Source organism: Mytilus californianus, unplaced genomic scaffold (genome assembly GCF_021869535.1).
Source record: "Mytilus californianus isolate M0D057914Y unplaced genomic scaffold, xbMytCali1.0.p SCAF_7, whole genome shotgun sequence".
NCBI classification, from domain to species: Eukaryota; Metazoa; Mollusca; class Bivalvia; order Mytilida; family Mytilidae; genus Mytilus; species Mytilus californianus.
Genome location: NW_026262723.1, coordinates 38527165 through 38546436, shown reverse-complemented (window position 1 = coordinate 38546436; position 19272 = coordinate 38527165). Strand labels below are relative to the sequence as shown.

Sequence of the window (19272 nt, the reverse complement as noted above, 5' to 3'; positions counted from 1 at the left end):
AAAGTCTTGAAATTTCACATGTTTTGAAATTTAAATTTTATGATTTGAAACACATAACATGCAATATAACTGTCATGTTAAAAAAATATCAGTCATTAACTATTCCCCATGATTAGATGAAAACTGAATCATAAGACAAACAAATAAAAGACATGAAAAATATGCAGTGAATGATTTATTATATTGTCGTTTGGATGCATCAATTATTAACTTTCATTTTTAATGGCACTTTATAATGAAACCATAATGATATAATTTCCGTTTGTTTAAAAAAATGTAACAAAAATGTAATACAATTATAAAGGTACAAAATACATTCTATAACATTTTATTATGAAAGATCATAATGATATTTCTTATTATCATTTAACAAAGCAATACATAAACATATCATTATAAATTATATATTAAGATCTGAGATTATTATTTAGAATCGAATGCTTCTTTTGTAATTTTATTGGGGTAACATGTGCTCACGATCAACTCTTTGGCAACCTTGTAAAATTTCAAAAAGAAACAGGCAATTCTTATAATTACATTTATATGCCACAACTATGAAATTACGAGTTATATCGAGATTTTAGAGTTGTAGTGACGTTGTCATTGGAAACACTTGCAGTTTTGAATATTAAACTTTATTGCGAAATACAGTTTGAATACAGTTTGAATTTGGAATGCCTCATAATTGGTTAATGTGACAATAATTAGGATCCAGCATTCAAAACTTTGTTAACATACACGTACATCACAGACATACTACATAACTGACAATTGTATTAAAAAGCACTTTATTAATAATTTAGATGTAAGCTTCAGGATAAAAAAAGAGTCAACCAACATGAACATTTTATGTTTTTGAATGTAATTAAACACTCCCAATTCAACTCTTGAGAGTGGTAACCCAAATTATTAATGCATAGAAATATTATATTCATCCTCGGTTTCCTGTCCAAAGAAATGATCATATGTGTCTTCTGTCCTGGCAATATTCAACCCTCGATTTGCAGAATCATAAACATTGTCGACGGCGTGGTTATAAATGGTATCTTGATCTTTGTGATGACGAGTAATTCCCGAATGGTCGTAGGTACCCTCTGGAGACAGAACATACAGATCATTCTTCTGGTCCTTTGTATCATGGATAGGTTTTGCAAGCTCGTAAGCTTGGTCAGCATTTGGAAATTTGGACCTATTAAAGCCAGTCTGATTTGGATCTAAAATCATATAATTTTCTGGTCCTTGGGTTGTTGCTTTTGGTGTTTGTTTAAAACTTAATTCAGCTGTAGGATCAACAACGGCATATTCATCGCTATTTGCTTCCGAATTGCATTTATAACTATCATCCTGAAGCACAACATATGTAGGTGTACTCGTCTTGTCGTTAGATGTTTTAGAGCTTTTTGTTACTATGTTCTTGGCGTAATCAAATTTATCATCGATATTTTGTAAATGAATATTTGTGCTTGAATATTTGTGAGTACTTCTATTTCCCGATTGAGCATTTAAATCTTCATATTGCAAATGACGCGCAGGACTTACGGCCTGTGGCAATGCTATGTCTTGGTTCCCAATGTAGTCATTCGTTTCCGGGTTGTTTCTGAACTTTTCTTTGGATTTAGTGCAAAACACAGACCTATAATAAAAGCAAAAGTGTATGCTTTTATATGTATTACCAATCAATAAAATTAATAATAATAGAAAAAATCAAACACTTTGATAGAATTAACCAAACCAAATAATTCTTACTAAAGTAATTTTTTTGACGTAATGTTTTCTTTTCATCTTCACCGCTAGAAATGAAACGTTAACATTGCTCCCAGACACAATATATCATTAAGGCAACAGTAGTTTACTGAAAAAAAAGTTGTCAAACTGATATGTACTGATAGTAAGTGCAACTTTATATTAAGTATCAATGATCTATCACAATTAAGTAGTTCCTATCAACTAACTTAAGCAGAAAACTTAACAATTGTTGACGCCGTCGTCGCCGGAGCCGGTAAAGCAATCCCTATGTCTCGCTTTCCGCGACTTTCGTCGCAGGCGAGACAAAAGCTGAGAGAATCGCATAAACTCTAAAGGTGCGAGACCGGGTGAGCAGACAGGGAAAGCGTCTTCTGGTATGCATGCATCACCCGCAACGCAAATACACACTCAGTCAAAATGTCAAAATAAAATCGATAAAATAGCAATTAACATTTAATTGATCAATGTAACATTCACAAAACAAATGCAATGTTTTATTTTCAGAATATATTTATTCGTTGTTACAATCAAACGTTTTTAATATATATTCAATTTACCTTCTTCTTATGCAAATACCAACAAAGACTATACATAAAAATAGGACGCTGCCCACTACAATACCAATAACTGTTCCTGAAAAAAAATTATATGTTATCTTTGATATATTTAATGTCTTGACTGTATTGCTTATTTAGTGTACTAATATTTTTACTACAAGTTTACATCTGTAATGTGCATTTTCTACAATGGTTTTCATTTTATTCAACCTAAAACATTTAAAGTATCTAGGTTTGCGACAGAAATTAATATATATATATATATTCCATTAATTATTTGGTAAAACAATTAAAACACAAAATCCAATAAATCATCTAATGTCTTGTCTTAGCATGTCGGAATTGTAAAAGAACAATTACTTATTGGTAAGGTAATAATTCCAGCTGGGACGAAACGTCAACCAGCAGTGGTTGTAAAAAATTATGAAAGATACCAGGCTTTCGATCAGATACGCCAGACGCGCGTTTGGTTTATAGCTACATGAGACTAATCATTGGTCCCAAAATAAAAACAGTCAGGAGGACAAATCAAAACAAAGTTAAACGCATCGGACGCATGGTATTGATAAATCGTTGTTTTCATTGTTTAATGTGCATTAAAAACCAAAAATTTAGAAAAGTTTTTCAAAATACGCATAAGGAAAAATTAACCTGGGAGTAGAAAAACCTAAGTGTTTCGAACAATTAAATATTTATAACAATAAATTAACAGTAAATGAACATATTAATTATATTTCATGTTAACACAAAAGTGATGACTACTTGGCTGGTGATACCCTATGGGACGAAACGTCCATCAGCAGTGGCATCGACCCAGTGGTTGTAAAAACTGATGAAAGATACAAAACTTCTAACTTACACCATGCGCGCATATCAACTACATAATAACACTAACGGTACCAATTTTTCTGCACCAGATACGCATTTCGACAATAAATGTCTCTTCCGTGATACTCGAGGCTAAAATATTTGAAAATTCAAAACTTATTTAAAAAAATGAAGAGCTCATAAACCAAAAAGGACTAAAAGTATAGCCAAAGCCCGGCAAGATTCATCTGTTGCGCTAGCATCAAAACAGTTGGAAGGTCAAATAAAATAGAAAACCACTTAAAACCAAAAAAATTGAGACGTTTGTTAAAATACGGGTTTGTGCAATAGTCAACCAAATCCCCTTTATTAGGCTTGTAAGTGTCCTCATTCATAGATGTTTCACCAGATATTTGGACGATTTGTTATGTAAATGGCAAGGCGAACACGCTTGAGGCATAAACACGTTTGAGAGTGTTACATATATTTTGTAAATATGCCACTTTATACAGTCCTCTGCGAATGAGTATTTTTTTGTAGAAAAATCAGCTATAAAACTAGGATTCATAATAGTTAAGAAAAGAATTCTACAATTAAAAGTGCGCAATTAAATATGAGTAGTCAATTGTGATAATTTTATGAAATAAGATTTTGTCATAACAAAAATATTGTTAGCAAGGCAGCCTTTATCATATATGTGTCAAAAACAATAGTTGTATGTCTCTTCTGCCTATCTAAATATTTTTCAGAGTTATTTTCTATCAAATTATGTGAAAGATTAGACTAAGTGTACAAAGTGAATTATCATAACCATGAACAGCGTTTAGATATATAGATATACGTTATAACATAATCAATTTAATTGAGTTTTCTAAGACTTCATCAGGATTTGTTATACTCCATCTATTGTGCATCCTTTTTTAATATGAAAAGAAAGGCTGAAATAATTTATTTTAATCCTATAATTCTTAAGTAGAAGAAAGGTGGGAAGCAACATAGCAACCCCCACAAAAAAAAAAAAAGAAAACCCCAAACAAACAAAATATCAATAGTTCGCGGAACACTATTTCAATAACTTAAGATTGAGCTTTCCGGGACCCCTACATAACCTTGGATTGAACGCATTTACTTTTGACATCACAAACACTCATGCACTGTTAAGGAAATTTCAGTTTTGGAATTTGAATTTGAATCGGCGAATTATAATTGTCAATATTAGATCGTAGGCTGGTATGATTTGTGTATCAGCAGGTACATTCAAAAGAACTTCGTGTTTCATTATCAATAATATTTTGTTTACTTTGATCGGCGTTGTTGTTGTTCTTCTATACGGTTATTTTATAAGCAAGTGATTTTTAAAAACGAAATTATTGTTGACATTAGTGATATCATAATTTGTATATATTCTGGATTTCAAGGAATCTAATATTGATGGCATATCTTGGATGGTAAATTCTAAATTTATCATTAACTATATACCTTTTGTGATAATTCAGAAATTAACTCATGGCATGCACTCTTCTATTTTTATGAACCATAGGTTTTTCTTTGTCCAATTCTTAATTCGGACCTTTTTATGTAGAGTTTTGTGAACTGTTACTTTTCTTATCAACTTTTTAAAATTTTCCTACGAGTAGGTTGTGTACTTTTCTTCGACCTATGGATTTTGGTTGTCCCTTGGTATATTTTTTTAACTTTGGATTGAAACTTGCCATATTTATGAAATACCTGTAGAATTGGATTCTGTATACACTGGTATAAGAGTTAAATGACATTGAATGGTAGTAAAAACATTCATATATTTTCACAATCAATTTACGTTCTAGCTATATTAACCTGTATCTGTGGTGTCCTTGGATGTTTGTCCTGACATTTTTGATACGCGTGTATAATCTAACGTACCTGAAACAGTAAGTAAAAAATAAAAGATATATAATGAATACCTGTATAAGAATGTGAGATATGAGTGGAATAATATTTCAGAATTAAAGAATTGCAAGATCAGTTTCAATTTTGCTATGTATCGATGGAATAGGAGTAATCGTATAAAGGAACAAAATAGTGTATTGCAAAATGAATTCCTTTTGTCTTAGAAACAAAATGCAGTTTTAAAATATAGAAGAAGACAAAACTGATTGTATTGTAAACGATACATTATGTCTTTATGATGGTACTTTGAACCTTACAAACCCTTATTCAGGATATGCATGAACGTGTCTTTAGTGAAGTTTTACGTTTTAATCAACGTATCTGAATCTATGCATAACTGGTAAATGCTTTAAACAGGATTTCGTTACCACGAACTACAATACATTTTACCTTGTTCTTTCACAGATACGCAAATTCAGTTTTGAAGTTAAGCTTTACCTGTAGCAATCTTGTAACAACGGTTACATCCTAATTTAAAGTGATGTTGTTTATAGATCTGGTTATTCAAGATACGATATATGCCATCTTATACCCTTAAATAAACTTATTGTTGGAGGTCATCAATATTAGATTGTTGTGAAATCTTTGAGTTTTGCCTGAATAATTACTAACATAGATTGTATTTCTGATAGTTTTATGCATAACTAAGCATGTACCGCTATCAACTAATTAACACTTTAGGTCCTACGTCATGTCGATACTTATATTTTGACATCACATATGAACATGCTTTTCTCAGACTACTTATTAAGTCTTTAAATTGAATCTGTTGGAGATGTACTGATTGATATTTTAGTCTTGGAAAACATGGTGTATTTTTTAGTTGAAATTGGGCTTTGAACTAACGTTTAGTAACTGCGATTACTCAAAAAGCGGTATTTTGTGTCTCTTTATTATTTTGTTATTTGTTTACGTGTTTGTACTGTATTCCTGTCACGTAATGTTGTCATTTTAGCGGTATATTTAACATTGCCATATAAGAGGGAGGTTTTGCTAGCCATAAAACCAGGTTCAACCCACCATTTTTTTCTTAAAATGTCCTGTACCAAGTCAGGAATATGGCAGTTGTTATCAAATAGTCCGTTTCTATGTATGTTGGCGTTTGTTTTTGTTGTAGTTCAGTGTTTCTGTTGTTTTCCTCGGTTTTGGTTTATGGCCCGGATTCGATTTTGCTTAATCGATTTATGACTATTGAACAGCGGTATACTACTGTTGCCTTTATTTACCCATATGAGTAATCAAGTCCTTTCTAAATGAGTTTTACAGTTTATTCTTATGCTAGAAAGAACGATTTCAGTCTCTTCAATAATGTATGTATCCAGCAAGATCTCTGTATAAATGTTTACATATTTAGTTGAACTTATAGATTTTTAAAAAAAGTATTGGGAAATTAATTGAAATTCTCAAAGCAAGTTATATAATCAGATATGTTACATTTGCATTTTGTAAAATCCTTCTTGCAAGTTAAAATAAAACCAATTCAAGATTTAAAATTCTATCTTATATCTGTATCTTGTACGAACTTGTTGGTAAATTTACAGAGCTACTCGGTGTTGAACTGCTTGCTTGATGATTTTCTGAAAATACAAGAGAAAATTAGATCTTTATTAAACTGTGCATACATTCATTCTGTCTGAAAAAATTCCGTTTACATTGAATAAGCAGCCACACGTGTTTTTTTTATATGTGCTGAAAACCGTTTCTATTAGAAAAAACCAACAACAATGACAAGGACTGTTCCGGAGACTTTCTAAAATTGTTCACAGTTCATTGTGAATAGATTTAAGAGAAGTTATAATTGATCATAACTGTACGACATTGGAATCGGAAAACAGGTAACGCATGAATATTTGGATATACTTCACCACGTAATAGTAGACATTTCATTTCATTTTGGTCAGTTTGTTCCTACACTTATGATTTCAAACGGACAGTTGTATGCTTCTAACAATCAATTTGCATAGCCACTCGGGAAGGACAATATTCTAATATGTAATAATAATTATGCGTACTGTGCTTTTATCCGGTAAGAGTTTCAATAAACAGCAAAGAATGTTAAGATGATAGTTAATACTATTTGGTACATGGGTAATCTTCATAATATTTACGGTCACTCTAGTCGTTTAAAATCATATCGCCTGTAGTAAGATGATTGTTCAAACCATGGAGGAGTATTTTTATTTTAGCAGAAAAAAATGAGATCATCTATAAAATATATTAGTTAAAACGATCGTTCATCAGAATCATAATACACAATTATACACGGAAACATTTAAGCGACGCCTATCTTTGAAAATACATTTTATTTAAGGCAGCTCAGTGACAAATTATATTTTTTCCCTGTGAGGCAAAAAGTTTATCTATTCTATTCTTAAATTTTTTAAATTTGAAATCTAATCTTGATAATGCATTGTTTTTGTTGATCTTGGTTTTTTTCATTGATATATATGCAAGCTATTCAAATTATGCCAGTAAATTTGACGAAATGGAATTGTACACATAAGTATGACCATTTGAAGCACACATGTACGCAGAAAAAAGTAAAGAGGTCACACGCCCATATACAAAACAATATCTATAGTAGAACTATAATTCCAACCATTAATTCACAAAAGACAAAGAACATAAAAGCCACTTTAAAGACAAAAAGACAAACAAAAATCTATTAAACAATATACAGAAACACACATAAAAAAGTAAACAAACAGGGATGTACTCCTGTGCTCCGAAAGGGTAAGCAGCTCCTATCCCCAAAACTGCACCTGTCAGGTTGTTCATGACAAGTGGAAAGTCAATGACAAATCGCGTTTGGTGATGTCGACCATGATGAAAAGAAGAGAGGATTGTGATAACTAGTGGATCATATCCGTGATCATCTATGACAACAGTCACAGTCCTCACCATACATGATGTATGCTAAAAATAATGTATATTTTAGGTAACCTTGTACCCAATGAAAAAACAGTTATCGACTCTGCTTACAATAATATTCATTACTTGTGTTATACTTACTATTATCACTTAAAGCAATCTGAAATTACACTCCTGACCATTGGAAACTGAAAAAAAATACTTATTATCTTATAGCCTAATTTTATGTAATCCTCACCTTTGCACACATACTCTATTGAGATTGCCTTACTTGGTTGCCATTCATCTGCTTCCTCAAGTATGTTGAACAAATTAAAGACACAGTTTTCATTAGGATGTTCTGTTTTGCAAAATTTATGCAAATTGTTTCCGATATCGTTACAGATGTAGTCAACATCCTGCTTTTTATAAGAAGTGTCCAATGTTATACACAAACTGTCCTCCTTTAGCTGACTAGTTTTACAATCATTGATTGTATGTTCTTGTTCAATGTTTAAAAATTCATATTTAAACTCCCCTAAAACAGATAAAAATACTTTTAAAAGAAATGTGTAATGGTTTAGCATGCGACCTTTATTTTGAAATTCACTTTCTCAGAAATGAAATGTATCATCTTTTGTTTCCTTGTAAAATGTATATGGCAAAGCAACATGATTACATATAGAATCCCCCCCGACACATTATGTGTAGGCCTGTGTTAGGTTAGATTATGTTGGATTTCTCAAGTGGTAGTCCACTTCTCCTGCTAGTCAACACGGTCGCAGAAACAAAAAAAAAAAAACAATTTATATCGTTTAATTTCAACTACTGTATTACTAGCCTGTCAACACTGAGGTTGTGCGTTCGACTTAAATCTTAATAGAATAGGTATGTCCGGTTTCCTACCGAACGTCAGTGGTTCTCTACGGCAAAATTCAGCCATTTTTAATCTGCTCCTTATATTTCACAATTTATATGCAAAATTTTAGTAACGATTAAACGTTCACCTAGAATCCTTCGAATTTACAAATTTTAAGTAGGTCAAGAATATGCAATTAGACTATCTGATATTATGTTCAAGACCAGAGTGATACACCATTGCTTGAAAACTTACGCTTTATTATTATTCTATAAACAGAATTCCTCCATTTACCACCGCATTTTTCATTTGGGTTTTGTTTACATGTCATGTCACATTCAGATTCTTTTTTGTTAATATATGGCGCAGATCCCAATTTGTTACCGTTCCCACAAAAACACTGATATTCATACTGCAAAAAAAATAAATACAATAATTAAAGATAAACAATTAATTATATATTTTTTGTATGTCATTTTAAAACCGACCGACTAAGTGGAAGGCCATGTATTGATCCAAATATTTGTCTTTCAAAACGATATTATTTCATATTATTCGTATATAACCTTCAAATGTAACGTTGCACAACTCTTCAAGCTTGTATATACAATGTGTACATATACATGAAAACTCATTTACCTTTTTAAAAACTTATTTTTTGTTGCCATATACATTTGGTAAGTTGATTCAAGCTTAAATATGGACTTATCTCATTGGTGAAGGCCGTACGATAACATATGATTGCTTACATCCATGTCATTTGAACTCAAGTGGATAGTTGTACCTTTGGCAATCCTACAGATGGGTGCAGTCCTAACCTGTACAGCTACTTATCTTGATGATCAGACTTTATGACTGGTGAAAGATAACTTGGGACAGGATTTATGACTGCTCCAACCTGTCCTAGGACATAATTCTTGTTAACTTAACAAGCAGATTTGGTAGTATGATAGTTTTTAAGACTGCCCGAAAAGTTGACTTATGACAGATCCAATAATGCTCTAATAAAAATTAACATTAGTCTGGTCTGACCCAAGATAAAGTTAACATGATCCAAAGTAAACTAGTAAACATGACCTCTTTGATTGATGAACATCATTTTAGTGTCGACTTCCGATCAGTGAAAACATAGGACCGATTAATAAGCAGGCTTATTCCCATAACTGACATGACTGGTCTGTCAAATAGCATACATGTCCACAGGAAAAGTTAAAAGCAGACCTGTTCACAGGTTTGGTCTTGTCAAGCTGACCTGTTCACAGGTCTGGTCTGTTCAAGCTGACCTGTACACAGGTTTGGTCTGCAACAGTCTGATAAGGATACTGTTAAATTGCAGGTTTGCTTAAATTTTCTAAAGTTAATTTTTGTACAGGTTAGGACTGCACCCATCTGTACCACATCTATCTATTTTTTATATAAATTCCAAAAATAATATTCTTGGCTACAACGGATGTAGTGCAAAGAAACATGAAAAATTTTCGACTTAAAAATGTAGTTGATTACACAAATAAAGTGCCCACTTTCCCCGCCCGCACGCCGCTCGCCCAGTATCACCATACTATGGGCTGGGTTGGGACTATGTCCAAACCGGTGTCATATGATATTTTGAACCCCATTGAAAATTGAAACCGGAATCGAAAATTTAACCCCGTTGTATAGAAAATTAAAACCCTATTGAAAATTGAACATTATGCATTTAAGGTACTAATTTGAATATATTGTAATGGTATAATTCAGTAGTTAAATTGCTATTATAAATTAACATTCTAAAATCTGATTTGCGATTTAATATTCCATGGTAAGGGGGGAGGTAAAATACTATGCCTTAAAATTGTTATAAAATCTTTTCAAAAATACTATTTTCATCCAAGATACGTATGGTAGCATTTAAACTAGTTTATATAGTTTAAACGCAATCATGAAATAAAATATTTACCTAATAATGGAGCCATATTATTTTGAACCCCGTACCATGCAAAATGTAACCCCTCCTTTAGACCTCAATTTTTAAAATTGTCATAGTGATTCAAACTATGTTCTACAGTAAAAATACATAAATAACGTTTTGGTAGGGATAGAACTTGTAAGAAAAGATGTTTAAACATATTTACTTAGCCATCGTATTTTGAATTCCCTACCATGGAAAATTAAACCTCCATATAGATCTCAAATTTTCAAATTGTCAAAGCTACTCAAACTACTTTATACAGTTTTAATGCTTTAAAAAGTATTTGATAGGGACATAACATGTTATAAAAGGCGTTTAAACATTTTATTTAGCCTTGGTGTTTTGAACCACCTACAATTGAAAATTGAGGCCCATCGATAGACCTCAGATTTTTTAATTGTCATAGCTGTTCACATTACTTTATATAGTAACAACGCTTAATTTTATGTACATCTGACTTTTTACAATCATTTAAAGCAGATACAATTCCTTGTCTAATCTATCAAAATTTAGTTGGAATGCCTACTTCTTGTGAATAGTATGTTACGTGTTACAAGGCAAAACTTCTGCATTTGTTCTATATACAATGTTTGCTTTTAAACATGAAACAAAGGAAAGAAATCAATCAGCAACATATTTTATTATAATAATCTCATATGAAAGCTCATGGAAGGCAATAAATTAGTCTACAGTATCAGTGATTATTTTACGATTTTACTAATTCACGTTGCTCCTTTACATACAAATATTTCCTCCATAAAAATGCGCTGGTAGAGTATAGATTAGAAGACTGGAAAATAATCAGTATGTACCAATAAACATGAAATAAGGGAAATGGTTGCATTTACATGCAATAAATGACTTGCAGTATTGTTGTAAATTTAAATTGTCGCTATCGTTCAATAAACGAACTGCTTAGTAACATACTAATGGGTTTAGATAGACAATTTTCTAAAGCATTAAACAGTAAAAAATGATGTTCAATACAAATTGTATACCTGTGTTCCAAAATAGTCATCCTCTCTCCAATTCTCAGTACACTTTTCAAAACAAATCTCTGCCGACATTGACAATGTTGACCATGTATATTCGCGATAATCGTGATATTCACCTAATACTCTGTCTTTGTCATCTACATAGCAGCCGACATATTCATAAGATACTGATAAAATAGAGAAGAAAAAAAAAACAACAATGAAATGAAAAAATGTACCACAATGTACAAGAAGATTTGTTTTCTATTGTAATAAAAATACAAACAAATTGACTAAAAATGTGTGTATCATACTACGATCCATCCAAATTGTAACTAGGCTAAAGAACCCATAGTGCTTCTGTAAATTTTTTTCCATATTGTATTTTATATATATACATATATATATTTGGCGTCTCAGGCATCAGCCCTGTGGTGTTTGTCATGAAGAAAAGAATGGTCGTTTATTAAAAAATTAATAAGCCCACTTTTAAAATTTCGTAAAATGCACGTACCATTTAAAACAATCAATAAGCACATATACAGATTATACAGCAAATATTTAAGTATCCATTGTGTAAATATACAAATATCTATCTTATATTAGTTAACCAGCATATTAAATAACGAGAATATTATAATGATTTCAGCCCTATGACCTACTGTTGTTTCTGTTCATTTGTTTTCTTATGGTCATACTGGTGTCTGTTATTGTACGACACACGTTATATCATTGTCTCCTTTGTATCTTTTCCGCTTTTCTTTAACTTTAAAAATTGCTATAATGTCTATTAGAATATGTGGTTCAATTTTCGGGGTAATTTCCAAGTTATTTATCATAAGCGGCTTGTCGAGGTAAATAATCCCTTTTTTACACAATAAGTTCGTTGACGAGTTAGTGCTTTGCTTCATTTAATAATCACATTATATGTACACCTTTATTCTATGGTCCTCTGCTCTTCAAATCAGCACAAATAGGTAAGCTCAGTCACTTGTTAAAAATTGAAACCTGACTAATACCACTGCCCAGAGATTTTTTTTAGGTACTATATTTAAAATGAAATTGAGAATGGAAATGGGGAATATGTCAAAGAGACAACAACCCGCCAATGAACGGCCGAAGGCCACCAATGGGTCTTCAACGCAGCGAGAAAATCCCACACCCGGAGGTGGTCCTCAGCTGGCCCCCAAATAAAATTGTGTACTAGTTCAGTGAAAATGGACGTCACACTAAACTCCAAAACATACAAATGAACTAAAATTAAAAACATACAAGACCAACAAAGGCCAGAGGCTCCTGACTTGGGACAGGCACAAAAGCAAAAATGCGGCGGGGTTAAACATGTTTTGTGAGATCTCAACCCTCCCCCTATACCTCTAGCCAATGTAGAATAAAGAAACACATAGTAATACACACAGTAAAACTCAGTTTAAAAGAAGTCAGAGTCCGATGTCGGAAACATAACCCGTATCATGTTAACAACTGGTTTTAGAATAAATGTGTTTATTTCCGATGCAAAGACCCTATGCGTGAATCAATATTAATACATAAATATGCAATCCTTAATGACTTGACAACAGTATCGTAACTATATCCTTTCCAAATAAGTCTGTTTAAAGGTTTGGTTAGCTTTTGAGGTGAATGCCGACATTTTTGTGCTTTGTAAAGAATATTACCATGAAATATGGGATGTGAAATACCTGAACGTATAAGATGTCTGCATGTTGATTTATATTTACGAATGATGTCCTTGTACCGATGATAAAATTTAGTAAATGTTTTGACTAGTTTATGATATCGAAAACCCTGGTGTAATAATTTTCAGTAATACAGAGATTTCTTTCGTTGAAATCAAATACGTTGTTACATACACGAACGAATCGAACAAGTTGATATATATAAACACCAAAAGACGGTGACAAGAGAACGTTACCATCTAAAAATGGATAATTAACAATAGGAAAGAAAAATCATCTTTTTTATCATAGATTTTGGTATTAAGCTTCCCGTTAAAGATATAGATATCAAGATTCAGGAAAGGGCAGTGTTCGTTTTTAGTATTAGCTTTATTTAAAGTCAGTTCGGCAGGATAAATCTCTTTAGTGTACATACTGAAGTCATCATTATTGAGAGCCAATATATCATCTAAATATCTAAAAGTGTTATTAAATTTTTGAATCAGATGTTGTTTTGATGGGTCTTTGCTGATTTTAGTCATAAATTGTAACTCATAACAATACAGAAACAGGTCCGCAATAAGTGGTGCACAGTTAGTCCCCGTGGGAATTCCGATAACCTGACGATATACGGAATCTCCATAGCGAACAAAAATGTTATCTAGTAAAAATTCAAGGGCAGTTATAGTATCAAAGCAGGTCCAATTGACATAGTTCTTTTGTTTGTTGTTACTAAAAAATGACCTAAAGAGTTTGAACATATATATTCGCATTCCGACTTTTTAAATGCCCCTTTTAATCAGTTGTGTGAATTTTTTCTTAATAAGATTATGAGGCAAAGTGGCAATTTATCAATACCTTTTGAATACCTTAGTTTGAAGTGTATTAGAGATATTGAGCGAACTTCTAAACGTTTAACTTCGTCATTTCAACTCTGTGGGATAGCTGCCTCATTGACACTCACATGACATCACCTTTTTTGAAATTAAGTACTTTAAGGAAAAAAAACCTGTTATTTCATATCATTTTTGTCATAGATCTCATCGGCTGAAAACTAATAACTGCTAATATTTTAAATAATGAAAATTATTAAATTCAAATCTTGCTGTTCAAGTTTCAAATTGTTTTTCTTGTATTTCAATGATCTCACATAATTTTCATACGCATTGAATCAATATTCACCTTCAGGTAGACATATAAACGAAATGTTGAAATGCCGATCCTCCCTTAAGCACGTAGACGTCAAAAGAGATCCATTCACATAGCAGCCGGAAGAACCTTCACATCCTTTTATCATATCAAGATCATGACCTGTGAGGTAACACTGATTACTTTCACATTTGCCTATATTCTGCACGCTTACATTTCTTATTGTTATAGATGAGGTTTCGGAACAATTTAGAAATACTTCATCCCCCGGAATAATGTGAACGATAGTTGTAAATTCTGAAAACAAATTTATAGTCAGTTACAGTAAGATTATATCAAATAAACTATTTGTAATCAAGATACTTCTAACAAAGTCTATCCGAATCATTTTTCAAAGAATTCCGCTCAAACCGGTGCTAGGGGTCGTCTTGAACTTGAGTGAGATGAGAGTTTCTTTGGCTCCGTGTTGAAGATCTCACTGTGACTTTAAGATTAGGAACAGCAATAAAAGCGCTGTTTCTTTGCTTTTTGTGTGTTTTTGCTGTGCATGTACTGATTTTGTGTCATGGATTGATACCCCATATCCTTTGTTTTTATATTATATTGCATCTCGTCATGATATGAAATTTACTAAATTTATTTTACTTAAAAATCGATCTTGTTACTAGCAATATAAATAATTGATATGTTTTCGGATATTTAAAATATAAATTAAATTTTTTAACTAAATACTTCTTGTCATTGTGTTTAAACCTTGAGTTAGACCGGTCTGCGTGAAAACATCGGATAAAATATAATCTCTAAAATGAAATAAGCATTATCGTTAAAAAAACAAACTGTGGTGACAAATTTCGATTTAGACCTTTGATTAAAGGATGATCCTTTAAATCAGGAGGGATCATTTTCTTGTTATGTTAACTATTTGTACAAACATTGATATTCACAATTTTTTAGTCTGTAGATTGCCGACAAGAAAGGAAGACTAATAACTGTATTATATGCGCTAACCATGGCATACAAAACTAAGCAGAAGTACACTATATACTTATATACACTGATCAGGCATGAGAACAGGAACTTGTATATACTGACACTTTTAAGAAAAATGGCAGGAGTACACTTCCTTGCATGCACTAACCACAATATAATAATAGATACATTTACATTGTGCGTATATGCATTGACAACGATCCAGAAAAATATTTATGTGCAATTACTAATTCATTTGATTGTTTGTTGCTGCTCACAAGGAAGGTATTAAACCAAAAGTTCCAAGTGATGAAATTGAAATAATCCATTCGTATACTTTACGAACGCCATCTCGAGTTGGTTAACCGTTATGGAATATCTGTTTCACAGATGACGATGGATATGTTCCAATTGTCGAAAGCACAATCCCGTCCTCTTTCCCCCAAATATGACCTACCGAATTAGACTTATCTACGGGTTTGTACTTACATGAGCACCACGGAGGGTGCCACATAGAGAGCATGATCTGCGTACCCTTCCGTAGTACCTGAAATTGCTCCCTGTTTTTAGTGGAGTTCGTGTTGCCCAGTCTTTAGTTTTATTTGTTGTGCTTTGTGAAAAGTTGTTTGTGTTTTGTTTTTTTTGTCTTTTTTTTTTGTCATGGTGTTGTTTGTTTAATTTGATGAGTTTGATTGTCCCTTTGGTATCTTTCACCTCTCTTGTATAGATTGACCACGGCAAAGAACAAGGTATGAATAAACCTACTTGCATACACTGATCACAGTAGAGAAGGAGGCATTATTATGTGTACTTGTATACCTTTGCCACTGTAGCTGTATAGTAGCAGGTATGCATGCACATACAAATTAGTGTAAACTGAATATGTTTAAGCACGATATTTGTTTATCTATTAGCCTTGATATATAGCAATTGAAATGGGCTAATGTTTCAACTTGTTCATTTTTGTAAAATTATTTGGAAAAGTATACAAATATAAAATATAGAAATATTTAATATGTTTAATGAAACTGATGTCTTGATAATAAAAATGAAAAAAAAAGAAAAATCAAAATGTCTTCATTTATCATTTTTTGTCCAATACCATTTCAAACGTCTGAAACAGTATCATAAATGTCTATTTATATTTGCAAATTCAGTTTTGTTTATAGTTAACCAAAGGGTTAAAAACTAGTTTGTCAGTGTAAATAGTTTAAGAACAGCATCGCAATATCCCAATCATATTGTGCACATAGTTAACATGGTTAATTAACACATAATATGTTTAAAATGTTATTTGCTTAATGCCGGAAGAAGCAAGTTTTAGAATTAAGCAATTTCTATCAATATAAAACCGAAATCATTCAATATGCCCAGTGAAAATGGGTTGTTAATATCTACATTTTAATATTGTAAGCTTGACAGCAGTAACTAGTATCAGAAATTCGTTCTTATGGTTTTCATTTCTAAATTGCTGACAATATTTTCACTCGGACTGAAGCCTCAACTTCATCTGAAAAGTTGAACATTGTATATGCTATATTTCTTCACAAAGCAAGTCGTCAGAAATCTTGTTAAAATTAAAAAAAAATCATTGGATGAAGCTTCGGATACATTTTATGCTACATCGCTTTCCCTATATAAAAAAGGATGATAAACAGGACAACACGTACAATATAATTCTGACTATAATAGTACATTGTAAGACGAATGTTCAACATTTTGTGGTTGTAAATTATGTAGTGGATTTTTAAAAAAAAAGTTAGATATAATTTCAAAGTGCGAAAAAGCGAAAGTTTGAGAGTTAATCTGGGGCCTGTTTATCGAAGCAGTCTTAGGATTAGGACGTGTCCTAAGACCAACTTAGGACATATCTTAGTCCTAAGTGGGTTTATCAAACATGTCGTAACTTAGGAAAATCCTAGGAATTGTCCTAACTTTAGGATATAAATTTAGGTGTCTTAGGATGGTCCTAACTTTAGGATATATTTAGGATGTTTTTTTTTTATAAACAAATATGGCCTGTATTGGTTGCATTTACTTTAGGGAACTTTAGGGAACTACCATTTATTTTTATGACGGGGGTGGGCCTAGGATGAAAAATGTTGATCTGCTTTTTTTGTTGTTGTAATCTCTGTCCTTCCTTTTTATTTTTCACTCTATTTGGTCCTTATTAGTTTATCCTGACCTCTTTTTACATACATGTAAATTGTCATCCTGCTTTTTTTTCGCAAAATTGCTCATCCTGCCTTTTTTTTGCAAAGTTGCTCATCCTGCCTTTTATTTTACTCCTGTCCTGTCTTTTTTCAAATTTCATCCTAGTCCCCCCATCAATCAAAATCAAATGGTAGTTCCCTTGATGTATATTAAATCCCTATCCCTCTTTTCAGCAACGTTTGTTGAAACATTTGACAATTTACCAATTTATTATTTTGAAATAATAAAATAGTTGAAGTACTCAGAATGCACGAGATTTGCCTTTGAACTTTTAAGAATGAAACCGTGACACTTCGAATTCAGCTCACTCAAAGCATATAATGATTTTACCGATTATTTATTTTTATTTTAACTATTTACAATTCGTATGTTTCAATTCTTATATAAAACGTAGTTATATTTTTTACTTATGTTTTGTTTTATGAGTTTAAATGTACAATTATGATATAAACAGTATTTATCACCTTTAATTTAAAACTAATAATTATTTTCTAATTATTTATCTTTTTTTAAAATTATAGTTATTGGTTAAATTTGATACAATATTTTCATTTTTTCATTTTTAATTTGTTATTTTCTTTTACGCCAATTCTTAAGACAGCGGTTATGACATCCTAGCTAAGATAATCCTAAGATAGCTTCGATGTGCATGCTGAGACATGTCGTAAGTCGGTCCTAACTTTATTCTAATTTCTGTCCTAAGAAATTCTTAGGACTGATCTTAGGACAGTTTCGATAAACAGGCCCCTGATCTTTTTATCGTACGTTTATAGAATGTCTGAGAAACATTTGAATTCTAACATGAACATCTTATCGAAAGTTTGAATAATTTCAAGTGTAAATGTTTAATCAATTGCGTGACCTTCCTATCGAAAGTTTCAATAATTTTAATAGTGAATGTTTAAACACTCACCTGACCTCACTATCGAAAGTTTGAATAATTTCAAGTGTAAATGTTTAATCAATTGCGTGACCTTCCTATCGAAAGTTTGAATAATTTTAATAGTGAATGAAAAAACACTCACCTGACCATACTATCGAAAGTTTGAATAATTTCAACAGTAAACACACTATCAAATCATTCCGAACATGAACCATGTTCCCCTGTTTGTTGACCCGGATAATATAATAAGGAAGTTCATTTGAAATATTTATAGAAATTGATACCTATATCAATACACGTAGGTAATCAGTAGAAAATTGTTATTTTAATTTTTTAAATGTCATTTAAATTTTACACGGTAGCAACTTTTCAACTTACCACTTGAACGCACAATCGTCTGTATATCTGTATATACGAATTTTCCGTCTTAATGGCTATGCAAATTTATACGAAAAGATATATATTGTTAATCTATTCCTAAAGAAATTTTCATATTTGATCACATTTAAGAGTTTTGCTTTATTCATATTAATATCATTACATTTTATCCTTTTTCTATAAATATGGATTTCGATTTTGAAGTGAGTGCAATGGTCACAAAGAACAAACTGTTTTGACCGGGCTTTATTTCCAGTCGAACAATTTGTAATACACAACGTTTATAGATTCTTTGATATTTTTTTTCATTAGTTAGTCCATTTTATGACATGA

General features: G+C 31.7%; 1 protein-coding gene across 1 annotated transcript; it reads right to left on the bottom strand.

The window, feature by feature from the left end:
• Positions 1-765: 765 nt before the first annotated feature.
• Positions 766-18799, bottom strand: LOC127708513 (uncharacterized). The gene is made up of 9 exons (XM_052213408.1): positions 18704-18799; positions 14529-14792; positions 11695-11858; positions 9004-9160; positions 8149-8427; positions 6563-6616; positions 4947-5012; positions 2304-2379; positions 766-1633 (listed from the first exon to the last, which is right to left on the bottom strand). The coding sequence occupies exons 1-9, from the start codon at positions 18774-18776 to the stop codon at positions 910-912; spliced, it is 1857 nt and encodes a 618-aa protein (XP_052069368.1). The 5' UTR covers positions 18777-18799; the 3' UTR covers positions 766-909.
• Positions 18800-19272: the final 473 nt, after the last annotated feature.

Excerpts from the sequence above, each read along its gene's own strand:
- LOC127708513 (XM_052213408.1), bottom strand. The coding sequence starts at position 18,776 with ATGGTTCATGTTCGGAATGATTTGATAGTGTGTTTACTGTTGAAATTA. Across the intron at positions 5,013-6,562 it reads CTCTGTAAATTTACCAACAA|GTACGTTAGATTATACACGC; the intron begins GTTCGTACAAGA and ends TTACTGTTTCAG. Across the intron at positions 2,380-4,946 it reads CAAGGACACCACAGATACAG|GAACAGTTATTGGTATTGTA; the intron begins GTTAATATAGCT and ends ATTTTTTTTCAG.